The 22941-nt window shown below is 44.3% G+C and overlaps 1 protein-coding gene across 11 annotated transcripts in view; it reads right to left on the bottom strand.

Annotated features, from left to right (window-relative positions):
* Positions 1-22941, bottom strand: part of DEPDC5 (DEP domain containing 5, GATOR1 subcomplex subunit) — a 1004325-nt gene that overhangs the window by 877135 nt on the left and 104249 nt on the right. Inside the window, exon 2 of one of the 11 annotated variants that reach the window (XM_069619842.1) lies at positions 22410-22458. The exons of 9 other annotated variants lie outside the window; for them this stretch is intronic. Coding sequence is in view for 1 of the 2 variants with exons in the window: in XM_069619841.1 (XP_069475942.1) it covers positions 16719-16756 (38 nt within the window). In the remaining variant the exon portion in view is untranslated. Of the gene's footprint in view, positions 1-16718; positions 16790-22409; positions 22459-22941 lie in introns of those variants that run through there. One more of the 11 variants, XM_069619841.1, reaches the window with a different exon arrangement.

The raw sequence follows: 22941 nt of genomic DNA, 5'->3' as shown, positions 1-22941 counted from the left end.
ATCCGGGTTTTCATAAGACATTAGAATTGGTGAGAAGAGGTTTTTGGTGGAAGACTATGAGAGTAGACACTCTGTATTTTGTTAAGACCTGTGAGATTTGTGCTAGGGCTAAATCTCAAGTTGGGAAACCAGTAGGTTTATTGGAACCTTGGCTAGTCCTCCTCATCCATGGCACATTATATCCTTAGATTTTATTGTCGACCTCCCTGAGGATCAAGGTTGTTCCACAATTTTGGTGGAGGTGGATACCCTGACAAAGGAGGGACATTTCATCCCTATGGTTGGGGAGGTAACGGCTGAACATTTGGCACACAGTTTTTCTCAGGGTATTGTAAGGTTGCATGGGTTACCCAGTCAAGTCATCTTGGATAGGTGGGGGGGGTCGTAGATTTTGTCAAAGTTTTGGAGAGACTTTTGTGATAGGCTGGGGCCGAAGTAAATTTGTCTTCCGGCTATCATCCAGAAACCAATGGGCAGGTAGAACGACTGAACCAGGATGTTAATACTGTTAGGGCACTGTATAATTATGAGTAATAAGCTGTTGTAGTACTAATTCAAGTAATAACTCACAAACAGCTCACCTTGGCAATCGATGACTCCAACTGGGAGAATTAAAGCAGCTGTGAAGATTTCCCAGTGACAGCCCTGGCCACTCAGCCCAGGGTAATGTGACCCAGGAGAGCGGGCAGGACTCCCAGGGAAACCCTCAATGGGAAGAAAACCCTGGACGAAATCCCAGCTTGTGCAGATCAGGCTAATGGTGGAAGGTTGGACGTCTCCGACAGGAACCCCCGGGAATCACACAAGACACCTTGTCTGCAGAAATGAGAAATGAAGAAACAGGGAGCAGGTTAGAGGAGGGCCCAAAGAAGGGAAAGGAAAGGAGAGATCAATGGGAATCCTCTCACCCGAAAAGGACTGAGGGAAAGTTCGGATCTGGAACCTGGCTGAGTAGGAAAGCTTCGGGCGAGTCGGGAGAGTCTGGAAGGATAACAGGAGAATCCTAGAGAAAGGGAACTTACTCAGATGGGGAACTGGCCGGAATGGGAGACATATAAGATTGATTCGCGAAGCTGATTGAGAACGAAACCAGGGAAAGCTGAGGGGAGGATCTGAAGAGAGAAAGTAACACAGGGTAAGTAGGAACCGCAAACACAGAGGGAAATGAGAGCATGGAGAGAGAGGATTCAGAAGCGAACTCCCAGAGCGTCAAAGGCAGAAGCGACGCGAAGCACTGGCCGCTTCGTTTCCGGATAAAGGATCACGTGATTGGTCGTCCGCACGTCAAGGGAGCGTGCAACTACTAGACCGCTGCCAGCCGGTCGGGGAAAATCACCAGCTTCCATCTTAGAAATGTTAGGAATCAGAGCGCCGCACAAGCGGGTCCGTGCCCATAAAGACCACTTGCGGCGATGTGTAACACAGGAATTGGAAAAATATTTAATGTGCTATTTGCAGACTGGACAGAGTTGGCTGGATTTGATTTGGGTTGCTGAGTTTGCCTATAATAACTCAATGAAGGATTCTACTTCTATGTCCCCTTTCTCTATATCCCGAGGGTTTCATCCACGATTTTTGAGAGAATTGATTAGGGTAGCGGGGGGTTCCAATCCAGCTGTGGAAGAAACGTTGCAGATCATGAAAAGTAATTTGGAATGGGCAGTCCAGGCTTTACATGTAAATAAGTCCAGTTACAAAAGATTTGCAGATAATAAGCGGAAACAAGGTCCGGTATACTCAGTGGGTGACAGGGTCTGGTTGTCAACCAAATATTTAAGAAAAAGGGGACGGAACAAATTCTGTCCGCACTTTGTAGGTCCCTTTGAAATTGAAAAAATGATCAACTCAGTTACTGTAAGATTGAAGTTGCCCTCTACCCTGAAGGTTCATCCGACCTTCCATGTAAGTCAACTGAAGCCTTTGCAGAAAGAAACTAGGCTAGGAGTTACTCCAGGTCCAGTTATTCTTGAAGATCAGCCAGAGGAATTCGAGGTTAAGGCTATTCTAGATTCGAGGAGGGTTAGAGGGAATCTTCAAAGCCTAATCGACTGAAAAGGTTTTGGTCCCGAAGAGCGTTCTTGGGAGGAGAACAAGGATGTTCATGCTCCAGTACTAGTTGCCAGATTTCACAGAAGGAATCCTTGTAAACAAGCCCCCGGGGTCAGGGCTTTGGAGAGGGGGTACTGTCAGGTTTCAGGGTAGTAGTGGCCAATAATATGCTTCCGTGGGTGATTACACATACATTTTCTTCTGTTTTCCTGTTTTTAAATCTGTTTGGTTCTTAACATGGTTTATTCAGAGTGCAGTGAATTCCCCAAGCCAAGATGGTGGAGATAAACTGGAGTCCCGATTGGATGAAGATTAAACAATGGACTAGGCTGAACATTCTCAACTGCCTTTCATTGAGAATAGTCAAAGAGACAGGTCCTGTTTTGGTTTCTCTGGATTTTTGGCAATGAAGTTTCAGAAAAACTTGTCAGATTGAATCAAGTTCAAAGAAGAAGAAATAAGAAGCAAAAGCAGGAAGATTGATAGTCATCTCCATACTTCCAGATAAGTGTTGTTTAGTTTTATAAGGGAAAAGAGAATTAAATAGGTCTAAATAGAGTTTAAAATTAATTCCAGAAAGTTCTCTTAGTTTTAATAGTGAGAACTCTTTCCGTCCTTTCAGCACCGCTTTTAGTTGTTGTATCATGTGGTTTATTTCCATAGCGTAGTGTTCCAATCATTGTTTACTTTGCAGTCAAGTCACGTGATCGCAGTTTTATTTGCTACGACGCGTGCCTCGTGTGTACTTCCTTTTAGGGTGGCGTGTCGCAATCCAGCGGTCTTGTCATTGTGCAGATATTCCGGCGGTAGCAGAGTCCTTCGGTTTCCTGTTGCTGAAGTAACAGGTATTCAGCGTGGGTGGAGGTAAGCCTCTCTCTGTTTTATTACGCGGTGAACGTGTTAGTTTAGTTAACATTCACTCGGGAGTCATCTGCTCATTGGAGTCTTGTGTCGCACGGCGGCAGTCTGTTAATGAATATTTACCTGCCGCTCTCGCTAGCTCTTAAGTTAAAAATGCAGCGTTCATTTTATTGAGATGACTTAGTACGCAGTTCCTTTGTCGGCAGCGTCAGTGACACTTGTTGGAACTCTAGTGACAGTTGCTTGGAGTTACTGTTCTAAGATTGATTTAGTTACATGTAGGGTCCATGAGTTCCATTTCTTATTCTCTTTACTTGGCATTGTAATTGTAAATAGGAAATAAGTAGAGTTCAAAAGAGAGGTTAAATAGGTAGTTTGGGCCTTTTAAGTTAGGAGATCCAAGAAATCTCTGTAGCAGCAGAAGAAAAGCAAAAGACTGAATCACCTTAGCTGCTATCTTGATATTAGAAAATAAGTATTTAATGGTTAAGAAGGTTTCTGAAAAAGAGGCAAGCGGTAGGCATTATACAACTGCAAGGTGACCAGAGAAAGAAAAGAACAAGCACAGAGTCTGCTTTTCTTGAAGCTAGAGGAAGGTATTCTGTAAAAGGAGAAGTTTAGAGTAAGCTTTGGTTAAGTTCCAAACAGAAGCAACCAATTGAACTTTTGAGGAGAAGGAAGGTTAGAGACTGTTGAACTGCAAGGCAATTCAGACCTTCCAATGCAATTGTGAAAACAAACATAATCTAGGCAATAGCAGAGGATTCTCAGGTACTGTTGCGCTTTCAAGGGGATTGAGAGGGGGAGGCAAGTGTAGGCTGACTACAATATCTTGTGTTTATTCCATGCAGATATCCATCCTAAGGAGGAGGAGTTGTTATCTGAGTTTGTTATTTTGTCCCATTTACCCTGTGGGTGTTCCGTTTTCAGTTGTAAATCACAAGCAGTTGAACGCGAGCCACTTTTGTGGGTCTGTGGGGTTCAGCAGCTTCCGAGGAACTTCGAAGACAGGACCTTAAATGGCAAAGCCAAGAGGCTAATCAGGAGATGCCAGGAGAGTGCGAAACTGCACATAAAGCCAAGAGGCAGACAAAGAGAAGCAAAGTGAATGCAAATGTGAATATGTACCCATGGGCAAATGCAGAAGAACCTGTGTGGGCTGAAGAGCCTAGGTTGAGCGACCTGTGATGGGTGGTCTGTGTGGTCTGAATTGTGAAAGACAACAACATTGTGAAAAAAATCAAGAAGGAGCACTGAGTGAACTGGTAATGCAATCCAGACACAGGGTCAAGTTGACCTAGATTTGTGTTGAACTTTGAAAGACTGAAACCAGTACAAATTGCTTCATAGAAGTCTTGGGGAAGGAGACCCTAAGACTTGACGAACTGCAAATACTGTTTTGAGGACGAAGCCTCAAGACCCCTTTTTGTTTGAACAGTGTTGCATTGAACCTCAATGATTTGTGGAACTGTTTGAACTTGAGAAAGGTAATCTGGAGACTTTTGTGGAACTTTCTTGAACTTGGGGAAGGGGAGCTGAAAAAGGAAGCTAAGAGCTGGAAGAAGCTCAGAACTTTGTTTTGATCACCATTTATTTTATTATTGACACCCCTACACACTGTTTAGCTTTAGTTGTGAGGGCAAGGACAGGTTTTGGACACAGACAGACTTTTAAGTTGAACTCTTTCAGGTAGGGAAATTTCACCTTATCATAGGACAACTTAGGCCTTCTACCATCCTGACATTTAATGTAATAAAACCTTTTGTTTTGAACTTTGAATCTGTTGTCTGTGCTTTGCTTCATGATGCCTTCGCAGTATGTAGTCTCATCCACAGACTAGATCTTGTAACGCACCACACTGGACTGGCTGCCTGGCTTATATAGTAACACGCCCCCAACACATAAATGTAGTACCTAGTGGTGATGGCATGCATCTGTGAGCCTAAAATGGTGTGAAGGTTGGGATCGGCTAGGCTCCATCACTTCCTAATGGCCAGAATGAGGCTGAAGGGGTGGGCTAAATCCATAAAAGCCCTGGAACCAATTTTGAAACTCTCTATTGTGACAAGCCCCTTCCCAGGAGGCCAGGAAGGTGGGCCCGCTACCTGATAGTCCTCCTGGGGGTGGTACTCAGCAGGAGGATCTCATAGGAAAAAGCTCACCCTCTAGGGACAAAGACAACCATCTATGGAGAAAGCGGTACAACAAGCCTGACCCTCCATCCACTTCCTTTACCTCCCCTCAGTCCATGAGGCCCACCTTATTGTCCTCTACTTCCATCCCATATACTACCATGTATATATGTAAGACTGAATACCCCACAGTAACTGAGACGAGGAACAGTAGGGTTGACTTAATGAAGATCTCCTTGACAGGTACTGAGACGAGGAGGAGGTGAGGAACAATAAAGAGTCCTCCTAAGAATTTGAATGAGCATTCAACTGTCATCGTTCATTTAACATAAAGAGAGAATAAGGACTTAACTTTTTGTCAGACCCTCGAGTGAGAGGATCGTCCGGCGTGGAAAGGAAAGGAGGGAACGCTGCTGACCAGGAAGCGAGAAAAGAAGCTCAGGTGTCTATACCCGGTCCAACGTAGCCGGAAAGCTGCAACAGTAGGGATTTGGGAAAGCAGAGTGCCTGCATCGTGCTGGCAAGAAAGGTAGACAACCCGCGAAGAAGCAACAGCCGCAAAGTCACTGCAGCAGACGCGTGAACCAGAAAAGTGACGAGAGACCCGAAGCAGAGGTGGGAAGACACTGCAAAGCCCACCAGCAAAGACCAGAAAGGTACACGGGTGGTCGGGACAGTTGGTAGTGGCCACGGAGAGAGTGCAAGAATGGAAGAACCAAGGGTTTGGCATTCCTATGCACAGAAGAAGAGCTCAACAAGTAATCTTCTTTGTGGCAGTACCTGGCTCAGGAGTGAACCAGGTCTGCCAAAACTAAAAGTTTGAGAAATGCCAAGGGAAGGGAGACATTCCCCATGGTGTTGTGAACTGGGAAATAGAGGTGTCACAGTATTGATTTTATGATGGTATGATAACCTTCTTGTAAAATTATGGAACACAGTGGTTATCGCGATATACAACACACATGTTTAACCATTGTCTTAAATATTTGGCTAGGAAAAGTCGTCATTTTTATATGCTCCCAAACACACGTCAGTAAAGTACTAATGTCTCTTTTCGTACAATATTCCCCCGCATGACTCTTGCACCCTGTTGGTATGTGTCCACTATGTTGTATAAATTGTCAACCGGTTTCCCTGATGTTATGTTGGTATCCCCACTTCCCTCCTCTAACTTCTCACCTGGAGTATCTGAGTCCTCCTCCACGTGGCAGAGAGATCGATGTGCTCGGTAATCCTTTTCTTTTTTCCTTTGCTGCTCGAGTCTCCCGCAAGAGGAAGCCACAGTGAAAGCGGTTAAAAACACCCTGGCCGTGACCCCCTCCCCGGAGGGACAGAAAGGGGAAGAAAAGCCAAGTACTGGCAAAAAAAAACAACACTGATAAGGGTCCGGCAGATCTCCTGATGGCAGCTGGGTTCAGAGGATGTAAGTAGCGGGAGACCCAGAATGGAATTAGTAGTACCGGTGGATGACAAAAGATACACTCCAGAAGAAAGCTGAAGGAGGCTGAAGAAACAAACTACCGGAAGCAGTTCGCAGGAGGAGGCAAACTTGGTGAGCCCCGAAACCGAAGGCAGAGGAAACAAGAGTGGAAGGGAACCAAGAAAGGGGGAAGAAGGAAAGAAAAAGGTATGAAGCAAGCTAATGCTCAGAGGAGCATACAACAGCGTATAGCAAAGCCGTGGCAGCAAGGGAGCACAGCTGACCGAGAGCGGTTGCAACGTGTAGGACTGAAAGGGAGGCGTGGCTAAATAGCGCTACGTGTACTCAAACGGAAAAAGACTAAACCGTCGAGTGCACGTAGCTGCTGAGCGTGACAGGACTCAGGAGACTTGGGGCCACAGACGCCAGCCGGGAACGCGTCGCGTGACATAAATCTACAAAAATAATATCAACAAACTGACCAACCAGACATATTTTGCAACGGTTGGCTGACTTATTAAGGCACGTAATAGCTTTATTTAATTGCGCACAATAAACTAAACTATGCAACACCTGCACCTCTGACTTGCACGCTTCTTAGCATCACCAGGGTAAATAGACACATGGCCTGCCCTGCACCCTCGCTTCAACAAAATAAAGTTCTATCTCGGTCTTTGTCTCTCTCAGAATGTGTTTTCTTTGGCAATTGAGCAGGTCGTTCAGGCATCCTTATGGCAATCAGTCTCTGAGCTTGTTGAAGGAGGCCAGTGAAGTGAGCAAGCCCAGCTACAGGTGCCAAAATTTGATTTTCATTATAGGAGGAGAAATTCCCCTGTCCCGTATATAAGCAACCAAATGAATCGAGAGAGCCTGACTCTCTACCCACATCGAAACATTAATTTCATGCACATTTTTCAGAAGGAATTTGGTGGGTGATGCCCAATAATCTACAGGCAGAACTAATCATCTCTGCATCAGTTAAATTAACCTGTTGTACCACCTCAACAGTCAAAGAACTCAGTGTGGATCCCCGGTACAGTTCAAAATCTCTGCATCACATGCAGTTCATGTATATTACCTTAAAGCCAAAAGCATTTGATCTCCAGCAACAGTGTCAATACACACAGTGCATACATAGCAGTTAGAATGTACGGTCAGAAACTGAAAATTGTTTAAACATCTCAACAGAGACAAAGTGAGGTTCCTGTCCCCATTGATGAAGGGGCTAACTGCCCCTTTGCCCTCATGTACTTGGCACTTATGTGCATGTTTTAGATCGTAAGTGCATGCTCTGGAACCGCACATGACCCCCTTTTCATAATACAGTTTACTAAAATGACCCGGGAGGCAGAAACATTTGTCCTGTCACTCCACTCGTGACAGCTCTGTAGCCTGAACAGTAATTTCCATTTGTAGCGTAGCACTGCATTTGTACATGATTTTCTGCAACAACTTCACTCAAAGTGCTGTGTGGTGTGTTTTCCATAGGTATTGATTCTAATAAGGTATTTCTTCAAGTCAAACACTTTCCCAAGGGACGCTTCAAAATAGGGAAGTCAAGACTTATTGATCACATTGGCACAGTGTTTATAATGAAACTTGAAGCCCCTCAATGGCAAAAGTCTTCTAACCGTAATTACTAGGTGTTTGAAGGATCCCTTGCTACAGTCTGAAGACATTCCGATTCCAAAATGTACTGCCACAGTGTGTACATTACTATGCAATATAATTAGCATCGCTTTCACACAGGCAATGGGTAAATTCACCAGTCGGGAACTTCAATCTACTCCTATGCGCAATAAAAAATGTTGCCTCGTTAGGTAACTGCACGGGTGCTTACCTTTGATTTTCACTGGGAGGACAAGGAACCAAGCAAATCGAGGGAGCCTGCCGCCCCCCCACCACCCAACCCAGATTCAAATGGTGCATTTTGTAAGACATTTTTCATAAGTACTGGGGGCAGAATCCTAAGAATCTAGAGGCAGCACTAAATATAACATCCCAGCAACAGTTACGCAGCCAGCTACACTACCTTACTTCTCAAAATCGCCATTTAAATTGCAGCTCATCTATAAAGCCAATAGTATTGTGTGTCCAGCAAACTTGACATTGCGCACAGAACACTTCAGATGAAAGGACAGAAACGCAAGGTGGCAAGTGAGGTTACTGCCCCTTTTGCTAAAGAGCTAAGAACGCAGTTTCCCCCCATGTACACAACATCTATGGCTGGCTGCACTAGTAATACATGCACTTCAGAAATAAAAAAAACGTGCAGTACATGCCAGGGAAAGGGCGCACACAAGGATAGACTGACACACTCTCAAACTCAAAAAGCATCATTCAGTACAGAACCAACCCTGCTCTCGAGTCCACTATACCTTCTCTGAATCCAGTCCACAAGAGTACAGCTCATTTGATGTGCCAAGGGGGACAACCCCTAGACCTGCTGCTGTTACCAGACCACAGCTGCAGTCAGGATGACCACTATGATCACTGGGCACAGGCAGCATTCCTCTGCCACTTGCCCCGTAGTCTAGACATTTCTGACATTCCTCCGGCTTTCTCTGTGGCTCTGATGCTGCATGCTGGCTTCTCTCCGGCTTCCGGTAAGGACCACGCTGCTTCTCTTGGTAGTCGTACGCCATGGGTTCCTCTCGCAGTTCCCGCCATCTTCTCAACCCGCCTATCTCGCACCACCTCTCGGTCCTCTTCTGTCAGTGAGCTTCCATTCCTTGCCACACTAGCTCACATCACCAGCTTCTGTCTACCAACTTGTGCTTCCAGTCTCTGCACGCCGGTTTGTGCCTCCAGACTCTGTACGCTTCTGTTGGAGAAGCCACGTCTTTTCCCGAGCTGCTGCTGACTGTGCGCTGACCATTATTAAAAAGGTCCCTAGTACAGGTGTCTGCCACCAACAACTAGCACGCTCTCAGTGCTTCTTGCTCTGCTCGTCTCAGGATTCGGGAGGCTATGGGATTTGAAGTTCTTTGATGATTTTTGATGTTTAGCATTTGGAAACTTGCTTTTACGAATTCCACATAATAAATCAGTTCTAACAAAAGGGAAACTGGTGCTTGTCTTTTTAGGATAGAAATGTCTGGTTGGTCTGGATAATGTTGGGAATAAGATGGTTGCCTTTCCCTAAAGGGGGGAACAGATATATGGCAATAGGCCATTAGGGTGTTCGGTTTCAAGGGGTCTTCTACAATGCATTAATGACATCTCCCTGGTAGTCTCCTATCATGTGATAATCACCCACGTAGCCGCCCACAGGGTCAGGGTCAGGATCAGGTAGCGGCTGCCGTCCCCTGGACACATTGGAGGCGGTTACCACCGGGGGAAATCCGTGATGACCCTATTGGATTCATTACAATACCTTACTGTTTTTTTCCCAGGGCACCAAGCAATGCGGGTGTGATGCACAGCTCCAAAGCTAATCATCGCCAGAGTTTCGGAGCCTCAACAACTTCCTGTCATGCATGTTAATGTCATGTGCCTCTGTATGTATGTATAGAATGTATAGAGGGCAACAAAGACCCGAAGGCATCAAGGCACTAAAGGTGGCAAACCACCAGAGAGAGAGGTGGAAGCATCCAGAATAAGAACAAATATGTTTTAAGCTGCTTACGAAACAAAGATATGGCCTGGGTGCTCCTAACATGTAGAGGAAGAGCATTCCACAAGGAAGGGGCAAGTACAGAAAAAGATCTGCCCCCAAGCGAGTACGCCGAAACAGGGGGACAGGCAGCAGCAGCTGATTAGCTGAGCGAAGGTCTCTCTTAGGTGGATAGAGAGACAGCTTCGACAGAAGAAAGTGGACACCCATAAAGTGGATGGCACAGTGGACCAAGCAAAGAATCTTAAACTTCACCCATGTCCTGACGGATAGCCAGTGGAGGCGATGCAGTAAGTTCTGGGAATGGGCAATGGTGTCAAAAGCCGTGAAGAGATTGAGTAAGATAAGAGCACTCATCTCTCTGCGGTCTAATGTCAGAGGAATGTCATCGAGAAGTGCGACTATAACTGATTCAGTACCCATTCCAGGACGGAAACCATCCTGGAAAGGGTGAAGAATATGGTTAGCCTCAAAATAGGTGGGGAGCTGAGGAGTAATAATAGATTCCAACACTTCGGATAAGGCCGGAAGAAGCAAGATTGGACAATAGTTTTCCACCACTGTGGGGTCCAGATGTAACTTCTTAAGCAATGGACACACAACAGCATGCTTAAGAGAGGGGCAAATAAATCTGGTGGTACATGAATATTGAAGTGGCTCAGTCAATAATGGAACAAGATTCAAGGACGGAACCTGTAAAATGTACAATAAGGGAATAGGAAGTGCAGGCGAGGCAGATTTTAACATAAGTAGCGTGGCTGATACCATACCATCTGTCATGGTATTAAAACTAAACGTGCTAGAACATTTAGCAACAGGACAGCGCAGGGAAGTGTCAGTGTTGGAATCGGAAGCTCTCTCCGCCCCCATCTTCTCTCTAATAGTACACATTTTGTTATGAAAAAAAGAGGCAATGTGGTCACAATGGGATGGTGATCGAATGCTCAAGGAAGGAGCTTTAACAGGAGTGGTGAGCTCCAAGAGCACAAGGCATTGAGAATTCAGTCAGCATAGAGATGCGTTTTAGCTGCTCTCACGGCAATGGCTGGCAATCCGGTAGCCGATACGCACATCTGCAAGGCAAGCAGCCTGGGTAGACTGCCTCCCAGTGTGGGTGCAACAGAAAGCCACACTCTGTGCATTGCAGTCTTTTCTGGGTGCGCATGTGCACCAAATTGCAAGAGCAAACTTAGGCTTCACTGCCAGCCCCCAATTCGGTAAACCGGTGTAGACCATGCAACAGTTATTATAGGTTTTATTGTAGTTGTCATTTATATAGCGTGTCATTAAGTCAACGGGACAACAAACCAACTTTGAAGGTGTTGAACAGTCTACTGGGTGGCCTCATTACAATACTATAACAAACAAAGGCTGTTTTAATTATTACTCAACCAGTGGTTACAAACAAAACATTTATTGAAGCATGATTAAAATATGTTTATGAAAATATGCATAACAAAATATAATTCACAACAAGACATGACACATAGCATAATAACAAAAAGAAGTGTCCAAAAGAGTTATTCACAAAACCAACACCAGAGCAAGTGCAAAGTTGTGACATCAACCCTAATGCTAATGTATACATGAATTATACATAAAGACCAAACATGTTTCTGTCGCACATTGCTTGACTGCCAGACATTCTTCAGGAGTAATATAACGTAAAATGTCCTCCTCAATGTAGAATCACTTCTCTGTGAATCCTCATATAGTTGGAACAACCATCTTCATCTAGTGAGTGGACACAACAAAGTTTCTCCATTCTTTTTTTATTTTTTATGGTTTATTACAAACCTTTAAAATATAATTTATTATAATAAACAGAATATGTTTATAATACAACATATCACAATAAAAATGTGTTTAACAATACAAAAAGGTAAACCAAACTGAGGCATACTGGCAAGAGGGAAGTGAAAAGTGCCCAACGTTAACTCAAATACCAAATTGCATGTCCAAGCCAGACCAAAGAATACAAGAAAAAGCTGACTGTTGTATGCCATTTCTTATTCATTTGGCTTTCCCCCAAAAGTCGATTAATCATTACTTCCAAGAAGAACGTCAGGGCTTTTGTTAGTTTTCTATCAGATTCATCAAAAAGAACTTGCCACCAGTCTTCCACACTTAGGGTTGGCGTTTCCAACATGAATCTGTCAAAATGTTTTGTTCTCTTCATACGCAGGGCTGTGCAAAATAGCGCAAGATGTTTTAATGTTTCATCATGTAAATTGCATAGCGTGCAGATTTTCACAGTTTCATCTCTCTTAGACCAAAGGCTTTCTCTTTCTTTTGTTTTAAACAATTTCATGCACAATTTCATATACAAGGTTCTGCGATGTTGGTCCGGAAATTTAATCAAATAGTTTTGTGTTTCATTGACTGCTCTTTTCGGTAAACATTGAGCATGTTCCAACAGATTTTAGCATTTATAGATGTTAGGCTATGTTCGTGTCGGATACATGCTGTTGCTGTTCCCCTGTGCAAGCATAATATCTTTGACCAAAAAAAAAAAAAAAAAAGTACTCCAGAGTTCATAGGAGCAACCCAACGCACTTTCGGCGCCATGAATTAGCACAGGAACGGCCTTTTGTTTATAAAACGCAAGAACCGGTAGCAAGGAAAATCGGCCATATTTTTTATTTAATATCGCTGCTTGAATTGCTATTTGATGGATTTTTTTTTTTTATACTCTCAACCCAGGGGGCGTAATTCAGGCTTGAATTAATCAGCATACCCAAGTATATAGTACTAGGTATACTTTCTAGCAACGCTTTTCCTAGATGCCAGCGGAATCTTGTTTGTCTCCGTTTGTTGCTTCCTCTCAGGTCTTCGAGGACTAAGATTTCCGATTTGGATGTGTTGATACACAGCCAGTTTACATTGAAGTATTCTTCCAGGGTATTCAATTTTCTCTCTGTAGCCCAATTGGGGTTGCATCCAACAAGATTAAGTCGTTTGCATAAAGCAGTTCACTTATATTATACGAGACCCATTGATTTTGGGTGGGAACGATCGAACACTTTCAATACTCTGGTCGATATCAGACAAAAATGGATTAAATATAATTGAGGCTAGGGGACACACCCTTGCTTTACACCACAATAGGTTCGTATTGGTGATGACAGTCTAGCAGATCGATTCAGCCCGATTCCGATTTCTGTGTTCGTATACAGCTCCTTAATGGCCATTAGTAGACTTGGAAGCCTGTTCCATTTGCTCAGTTTTGTCCACGGAATCTCACGATTTATACTGTCAAACACATGTGAAATGTCAATAAAAGCAAGATAGACTCTTCCACCCATTCACAGTGCTTCCTTTTTCAAGATGTTTACGGGCAAGAGGTTCAGACTGCACCCCATCCCCTTAACGAAGCCAGTTTGTCTCAAGTTGATGTGGTTATTTGCAAGACTCCACTCCAATAGCTGATGCTGAAGAAGAGTCCCGTAAATTTTCCCCAGCACGTTGAGTAGTGAAATAGGACGATAGTCCTTCAGGTTAGCTCTATTGACTTTTTTAAACACCGGCACAATAATCTTTTCAAATAGAGAATAACAGAAATCAGCCCACTCATCAGGGTTACCTTTTAGGGTAAAGTTTGTAAGCCCGTCGGACCCCAGGGCGCATGACAGATTTATTTTTTTAATAATGTCCAAGATGTCAGACTTCTCAAATTTGAGGTCCCAACATACCAATTTAGGAGGCAGCGGCTCTTCTATATTAAATTTGTTGTTATATTGTTGGCTGTAATGGTTTATCCATTCTTTTTCAGACACCATATTAAGCTACAGAGCCTCCTGGGAACCTCCAAGTTCATTGATGATACTCAAAAAGTCCCTAGTGTTTTCATTTGTGAGTTCTGACATCATAATTTCAGCATCACGCTGTTTAATAGCCGCCTTGTGAGATTTCAGCCAATTTTTGTATCACTGTGTTATAGGCTTTTTAATCGACAATATAATTGGCATTGTTTGTTTTAGAGCACAATCAAATTTCAGCTCTCATTTTGCGTTTCTGTTTTAACACCTCTAGGTCAAAGGTGTGTTTTGGTTTAAATTCTAGATTCTGCAATCCTTGTTTTTTCTTTCTGAATTGCACCAATATGTGTCGATATTCAAGTTGGTGTGTTCTCTCTGATAAGCATATTTAAATGTCTTCACATCATTATCCTCGAGCATCAGTCTGATTCTGTTGGATTCAACAATTACGTTGTGATTCCACCAACCAGCAGAGTGTTTGGCTGGTGCAGTCACACAAATCTTCACCAGATTGTGGTCACTCTCAATTTTTTCTATCCCTTGAAGAGACGAAACATGCCTGTGTAGACTCTCAGAGACAAAGTAATTAAAAAAAAATCCACAATCGACTAGTGTGGTATCTTCCATGAAGCTTTGGCTGGGACGTCACCTGGTGTGTTTCCATTGAGCATGGACATATTTCTTACCTCCATTTCGGCACACCATTGCGCTGCCACCTTCAAGGAGTTCACATTGTCATTTAAGTGACACATTTTTACATCCACACAATTGATGTTCAAGTCTCCACACAAAAGAATATTTGGTGAAAGTTCTTGCTCATTAATTCCATCAATTAGGGTAATTACCCGATCAATGAAAAGCGATTAACCAATTGCCGTGTGCTGCCAATCCAAAATGATGACATAAAGGAGCTAATTTTTGGCTTTTGTTTTGTCTTCTAACATCAGGAGCATCCTCTGAATATACGCAGAGATGTTCCTGGATTCCACAATTTTATATCCTGAGCTTTTTCGTACACAAATTAAAAGACCCGCCATAGATCTGCCCTTTTCCTTTTTAATTGCAGGATTTATAGCTATTTCGAATTCATCAGAAATTGGGCATTCTGTGAGCCAAGTTTCCTGTGCACATGCTATATCCAGACCCTCCAACCAATTACATTGAAACAAATGTAAGAACCCTCAGGTATTCCAAGAACCAAAGGCAATAGTGGTCTTTGTCCTTGGTTCCTGGCATTAACTCCGAATCTGTCTTGTTAATGCCGTTGCCATCCAATTCCAGTCATTTGTTTCATCGTCAACGTTCCGTGAGGCACCATGATCCTGCGTTCCCACTGTATCCTCGACATCACAGGAGAACGTGATTTTAATCTGTTCACCTGGCTAAATTGTCTGGGAGGTTTCATTAAGAGCATTCTGAGCAGATTCAGGTGGCGTATTTGTTTTCGTGACCAAAGGAACCGCCCATTCATCATTTAAGCTAAAACAAAACTGTGGCTACATGAATAGGATGCCTTATCCGCCGCTCTATAATCCTACAGTTGTTAAGTTATCCCTACCAACTGTTCACTGTTTTAGACTGTATATACTGTATATTTAGATCTGCTGCGTTCCTCTTTATACGTTATTCAGAACTTTATGTAAATATGTGTAAAATGTACATTGTATCTGTTTGCTGTAACTTGTAACTGCTTCTTAAACATGCGCCCAGATGCCCCGGGGAAAGATGCGTACTACAAATAAACAAAATACAAATACAAAATTATTCATCCTGTTATTGACACCACATTCACTTGCATTCAGCTTGCTGTGTCTTGAATCCGTCATTTTCTTCAGATTGTTACAATTAACATGGATTTCCTGGTCCTGCTCATTTCGTGCTTCAAGAATGTCAAATCCCATAGAGAGCAGCACTGGTGCCGCCTCCAATAGGATGTCACATATAATTCTTGATTCAATAGTTTGACTCCATCATTTTGGCGTTCCCTGAAGAATTCCACACATTTTATGTCGTTAGAACATGGTGTAACAGACGTAAAACATTATTTCGATTTAGCATAAATCCATCCTTGCTTGCTAGAATGCGCTCCAAGACAAGACAATATTTTTATTGTGGGTTTTTTTAAAGGAAGTTGGCTTGTCCTTTTTTAAACTGTTGTTTCTGCCGCTTGTCTTATGATTATTATCGGGGGCATTTTGTACATGGCCAGGGCCTTTATCCTCAAGCATATGCCTTGGTATTACAGGACCATTCATACCTAACATCGCAGCCATTTTTTGTTTAATTGAATATTGCAGCTTCCCATTCCACCTTCCTTGGGCGTCTGTCAATTTTTTCAATTTTTCACCAAGTGTATTAACCATCGGGCTACTTAATTTGGCACCTTTTATTTGAGGTGTGTGGTTAGGGAGCAACAGGGTGCACACACTCGCAAATCTTTTCTCATTCCATATCGGTATGCAAGGAATAAGCTCTACCTCCTGTGGCGTTGCAGTACCAGGCGCTGGGTCACCCTCATGATTGTCCAATGGTACCTCAAACCCTTTGTCATCTTCATATGTTGATAGGTCTAACAAATCAATCAGTATTTCATTGCTACTAGAGGTTTCATCTGCAATTTCACTTTGGTTGGCTACTGTATTACAGGCTTCACAATCTTCCATATTTTTTATTGCATCATTACAAGGATCTGTGTTTAGGGTGAAGCTCACAGTCTTAATATTCCGTAGGAACTTTCTCGAGCAAGATTTCCCCTTGCAAGATTTCCCCTTATTTAGATTTTTTGATTTTTTTAGTTTTATTGCTTTAAAGCCAGCCATACTTCAGGGCCGTTTAGTCCCAGTGTTAAAAATCGAATACACCCCATCAGTGGTCCCATTTACCTTGGGGCAGACCGATTCATTCTCTGGGGGAGGACCATGATGGCTGTCACCCTCTGTCGACGTAGATGGTGTTTGCGTGTCTGCGTTTGCCCCCTTCACCAAACTACAACAAGAAACAAAGCCAAGTCACAACAATAAACCCCTAGGTCATGTATATATGATATGATATGGCATTTATAACGCGTCTATACACATACACAAGTGTATATCACTACACACCTTCAGAAATACACCTACCAGTGTCTACTGTCCGTCAGGACGGTAGTCCGTCATGGAAATCATGAAACACACAATTAATGTGTATTATTTAAACTTGATCACTTTCCGTCTCAACAACCATACGCTTATTATCTACAAAGCAAAAGAAGCACAAAATCCTTAATCTAGGAGCCCCTCTCCTAAATCTCAAAACCGACAAAGGCTCCCCATCTGACTGAGCCTGGATGTCTCAGAAGCCCTTATGAGGTCGAGCAGGAGCTCCCTCTCCTACCAGCTGCAGGAGCAGCCCCATGCTGCCTGAGGACTTGCATGCACATACGTAAGCCTGGAGGCTACACCTTAGCATTTAGGCATCCGCGCCTTCCACGACCTAATTTGCCCAATTTTTATTTCAATTTATGCCATCCGCTTGTGCACCCACAGCAAGCACATTAGCCCGTTGTGCTGCTTGGACTCCTGAAACAAAGTCCATTTCACCTCGATTCGACATAGCAAAAACACGAGGTTTTTGCCTTTTAAAGATGGCCGCCGCCGCATCCTCTTCCACTCATTCGGCTCCACTGTGAAGCCCCAGAAGCCTGTTGCCTCGTGATTGGCTGCCTGTTACACCTTAGCCAATCCGGGTGAACCGGCAGGCGAAGCCGGCACGACGAAGGCGACCGACAAAGGCTCCCCATCTGACTGAGCCTGACCGAGCACTGGCCGTGCATGCCTGCTCCAGCACCAGCGTCAGCCAGGTACTGCTATTCCCCTAATTGCGCAACCCTCTTTTCTGTGCGGGCTGATCCGCTCCCTCCTAGCTACAGCACAGCCTTGACCGCTCAACCGCCGAACTGAACACATGGTCGCTAACGCACCGCGCTGCTAAGAACCCTCCACCTCATTATCCCATGTCGGCTCCAAAGACAATATTGTATCTCGCCGTGCATCACAAATGCACTGCATCTTAACTGTGTCCTTGCTTTCCTGTTTGATTTTGATCGCTGACTGTCATTATAGCCATACTGCTAATGTTGTCGTAGCCAGTGCATCGTACTTAGAGCCAGCCTATCACTGCTAAAGTATTTCTAGGCACTCATTTGCACGCAAGACTAGCCTCGACATTCCTCCCTGTACACCTGCAGACATTGCCTCAGCCTACTATGCTCCTCTAGTCCTGTGTTACCATACCTCGCATCCTGAACCTAGGCACTGCTTAAACCTACCTTGTATCTTGAACCTAGGCATTGTTTAAACTTACCTTTCATCCTGAACCTAGACATTGTTTCACTTTACCTTGTATCTTGAACCCAGCCACTGTGTTAGCACAGACCACCTATACAATGTTCCTGCCAGGCACCTACTCAATACTGCTGATAACTATTCTCCACCTCTTTAATCTCACTTGCCCATCTAGCTCCACCCTAATCCTGGCTTCCATCTGCACCACCCCACCACCCCCTCAGATCCTCCCCCCACAATCATGCTACCCCTTACCTCCTTGCCATGCAGCTTCACTGAAAGAAACGCTAGACTACGGTCCAGACTTCCTAAACTGCACAAGCCACGAGCCAGGGACTTGACCCAACACAAACTCACCATCTGCTCCTATCTCGCTAGCACCTGTGCCAACCTTACGATGAAAAGACCCAAGCCCACCCCACAAACTACTACGTCCAGACACAAAACCGACAGCACAGCCACCACCACCACCGCCACTAAGACAAGAGACGCACCCATAAAAGGAGCCCTCATTAACGCTCGCTCTATAATAGCCCATGCTACAGATATAGCGGACCTTATTCTAGCAGCAGATTTAGATTTCCTAGCCATAACAGAGTCCTGGCTCCACACAGCCGCCGGACCAGCCCTCTCCTTAGCCATCCCACACGACTACACCATCCTCCGAGCGAATAGGACAGAATCAAGAGGTGGTGGCCTGGCTATAATTGCCAAAACACATCTCAACATCAGACTCGACTCCTCTACCCACCTCCCATCATGCGAATCACTCACAGCCAAGCTGCCCACTACTAAATCCCAAACTATATCCATCCACCTACTCTACAGACCGCCCGGACCTCTAGGATCCTTCGAGGAAGACCTTAGCACCATCCTCACTAACAACCTGAAAAACTCCTCCCAGAGCCTTCTCCTTGGAGATTTCAACCTAGGTTTTAAAGACCCCAAAGATCACCACGCCACCCTCATCAACAATACCCTATCTGAATTAGGCTTCACCCAAAAAGTATCTGGCCCCACCCACAGCAAAGGGAGAACCCTTGACTGGGTCGCAGACTTCAACTGCGTGGCCGCCATCACTGACAACTCCCCCCAACCTTGGTCCGACCACCACCTACTCTCCTTCACCCTCGAAGCCTCGAGCCCCATCATTAACAACGAGATAGCCTCTGCCATTCCCACGAGAAGCAAGAAAAAGATCACAGTGGAAAATCTGATTCCTCTGATCATCCCTACACTTAACCAACTCCCCGCCACCCCCAATCTCCATGACCTCGTCGAAGGCTATAACAAAATCATGCGCACAGCCTTAGACTCCATTGCACCTTCAAAACTAAGAAAATGCAAACCCAAAAAGCACCTCAACCACTTGTTCTCTAATCACCTTAAAACTCTCAGAACAGAAAAACGCAAAAAGGATCAGGCCTGGAGACAATCTCCCACAGACCTCAATAAATCAATACTCAATAAAATAAGATCCAACTACGAAAAAGAAATTATAGCTGCCAAGCAAGAATCCTACAACATGAGAATCGCGCAATCTAACTCCAGTACCAAAGAGCTATTCACAATAATTAAAGAACTGGAAACACCAGTGCTAATTCCCGACACCTGTGTGAAGGACAAACAATGGTGCACTAGTGTCCAAAATGCCCTAAACAATAAAATCACAAACCTCCAAACTAAAATTAAAAACAAGAAAGAATCCTTAACTAAACAGACCAACCCCACCAACACGACCCCGTGCCCCACGCCCCAACTCCCGTTGCACAACCCCTCCCGCTTTAGCTTCTCCAAGGTCTCCACTCTAGAAGTGGAAAAAATCATCCTTAGTCTAAAGCCATCCAATTGTCAGGGCGACCTCTGCCCCCCTCAAATCATTAAAGATGCGGCAAGAGACCTCTCGCCATTCATCACAAGACTTATCAACGCTTCCTTCTCCTCAGGCACCGTCCCCAGCAACCTCAAAGAGTCCTGGGTCCTCCCCCTTCTCAAAAAACCTTCCCTCGACCCGTCCATTCCCACCAACTACAGACCCATTACCACCGTTCCCTTCCTGCTCAAGATTCTAGACAAGACAGCCTACCAACAAATACAAAAATTCCTCGAATCAAACCATCTACTCGGTATTCGGCAATCAGGTTTCAGACCCCAACACGGGACAGAAACAGCCCTTATCGACCTGAAGGCTCAAATTGACACACTGAGAGACAATGGGAAAACTGCCCTACTGCTCCTCCTAGACTTATCCGCAGCATTTGACCTGGTCGACCACAAAATCCTATGCAATCACCTCGACTCTGCGGCCCACTTCTCCAAAGGAGCCATAGGCTGGATCGAGTCCTTCCTCAGCAATAGATCCATGCGTGTCTTCTCTACCACAGCGGCCGCAGACCCCGTCCCCATTACATGCGGAGTACCCCAGGGTTCCTGCGTCTCACCTACACTGTACAACGTGTTCACGAAGCCCTTGTTTGATGATCTAGATGGTCTGGGTATCACCTACACCAACTATGCCGATGATACCCAGATCCTCATCCCGTTGACGGGAGATTACAACCATGATTTGGCCTTGGTGAACAGGGTGTACCTCATCATCCAGGCATGGATGGCATCACACAGTCTATGCCTGAATGATGACAAGACTGAACTCATCATACTTGGATCCACTGCAAACCTAGCCAAACTAGACCACAATTACACCAGCTTCAGAATAGACGGAAACCTAATTAAAGTAGCCAAGGAAGTAAAAACCCTGGGAATATCCATTGACTCCTCCCTCTCTTTCCATAAACAGATCAGCTCCTTGGCCTCCTCCACGGCTTACACATGTAAGCTCATAAGAGCAGCCAAACCTTTCCTATCCACCCAGAGCTGCATTACATTAGCCAGAGCCCTCATACTATCAAAACTGGACTACTGTAATGCCCTCTACATAGGAGCTAGCAAACAGATCATCAACAAAATACAGACGCTGCAAAATAACGCTCTCAGAGCAGCGCTCAGCATCCCCAAGAAAGAACACATCTCCAACACTAGGAGAGCCCATAACTGGCTCAAAACTACAGACAAAATCATGCTCAAAGTAGCCTCACTTACACACAAGTGCCTCAACAACGCCGCCCCCAGCTACTTAGTCGACAGAATAAGCAAACACTCGTCCAACAGACCTACCAGAACCTCCAACGCCAATCTACTCACTGTCCCCAGATTCAAACGCACCAAAATGGGGGGCAACAGCTTCCAAGTGAAAGCAGCCCAGCACTGGAACTCCCTACCACCCCCACTAAGGACACCCCAAACCTACTCACACTTTAGGCGCAACTACATACACTGGATAAAGAACAATGACTGCTAATCCCATCCTACCCAGACCCGGTACACACCTTGTAAATAAGTTTACTCGTAAACCTGCATACCCACCTTGTAAATATATATACTCTTGTAACCTGCATACTTCCTCGTCTTTATCATGATTGCTGTAACTGTTTTCTACCCGATGGTAATTTACTGTAAATACTGCAATGCAATGATATGTGAAGTGTAACTAAGCTTTGAATAACCTTGCTGCTCCTGCGCCCTCCTACCCTCGGGTTTGGTGCGCATTACAAATAAATAAATTACAAATTACAAATTACAAAACAGAGCAAAAAATCATCCATAGTGAGTACTATGATGCACCCACTGGGCGTGCCTGGTATCATGCTCTGAACAGTTAAACACAGGACATCACCTGTGTCAGCTTCCAAAATCCAATGTGACGGTATAATAGATGATAGACAAGCCTGAGTCCCATGCAATATGTGGATGGAAAGTTGGAAAAATACACATAGGAAAAATTCAGCATGCACAGACTCATATTAGTCTAACCCTTATGTGGAGCCCGATTTAATGAACAACCACACCAACACCTCTAACGTGCTGCCCACGCCAGGGTGCATCCATAATGTAAGTCTTACCAATGTCCAGCAATTGCCACTGAGGCGTATGATGTATATATTTAAACCACTGAATCCCACGGATATCCAGAGAACTGAACTTTTTGTCACCTAAAACGAGGTAAACCAAATACGGATGTGAACAAATACGTCCGATGTACGTGAGACCATGGACGATCTAATTCCCAAACAAGTACAACGCTGAATTACACCACGAAAAACAACTTGGATGTCTGTTAAATGAGGATTGACGCCAGGGAAAATAATAAGTAAATTTTAATTGTAGTAAAATCACAGCATGCAGCAGACGCACCTGTGGTTTCAGATGCTCCGATCAACTGCCTCATTTCAAACATAACATTCTGAAAGGAATACATACAGTATGAGATACCAAGAATGTGCTTATATCACTTAGAACATTTGATATAACAGAATCCATACAACTACGATTAACTTGCAAACATAACACACCTCCCTCCTTACATGTGAAACAAAAACTTTACTATAACTACTCAAGATAAAAGTCCTTGAAATGATTTGGTATTCTCTCTGCTCTTTTGTTTTGTGCTTCAATACTGGATTCTGTGTTTTCTGAACTTCCTTTGTCGGATTGTGAATGTAATACTCCTTCTCCCAGTTCTTCATTGATTTCACAATCCATATTGTCTTTCACCATAAATTCACGGCCATGGTTAAATGTGCTCTTGGCCAATCTGGACTTTGACCAGCATTCACCCCCCTCAAGTATGACAACACTGCCACGTATGGCTATTACTTTTCTAGTGCCTAGAAACTTACTTTCTGTACATTTTACTCCAGAACGTGGGTTTTTAATCAACACTAGA

This window comes from Ambystoma mexicanum, chromosome 10, assembly GCF_040938575.1.
Source record: "Ambystoma mexicanum isolate Mex_15411 chromosome 10, UKY_AmexF1_1, whole genome shotgun sequence".
In the NCBI taxonomy this organism is placed as follows: Eukaryota; Metazoa; Chordata; class Amphibia; order Caudata; family Ambystomatidae; genus Ambystoma; species Ambystoma mexicanum.
Note: the sequence above shows the minus strand (reverse complement) of the source record. Positions and strands in the feature narration are given on the sequence as shown.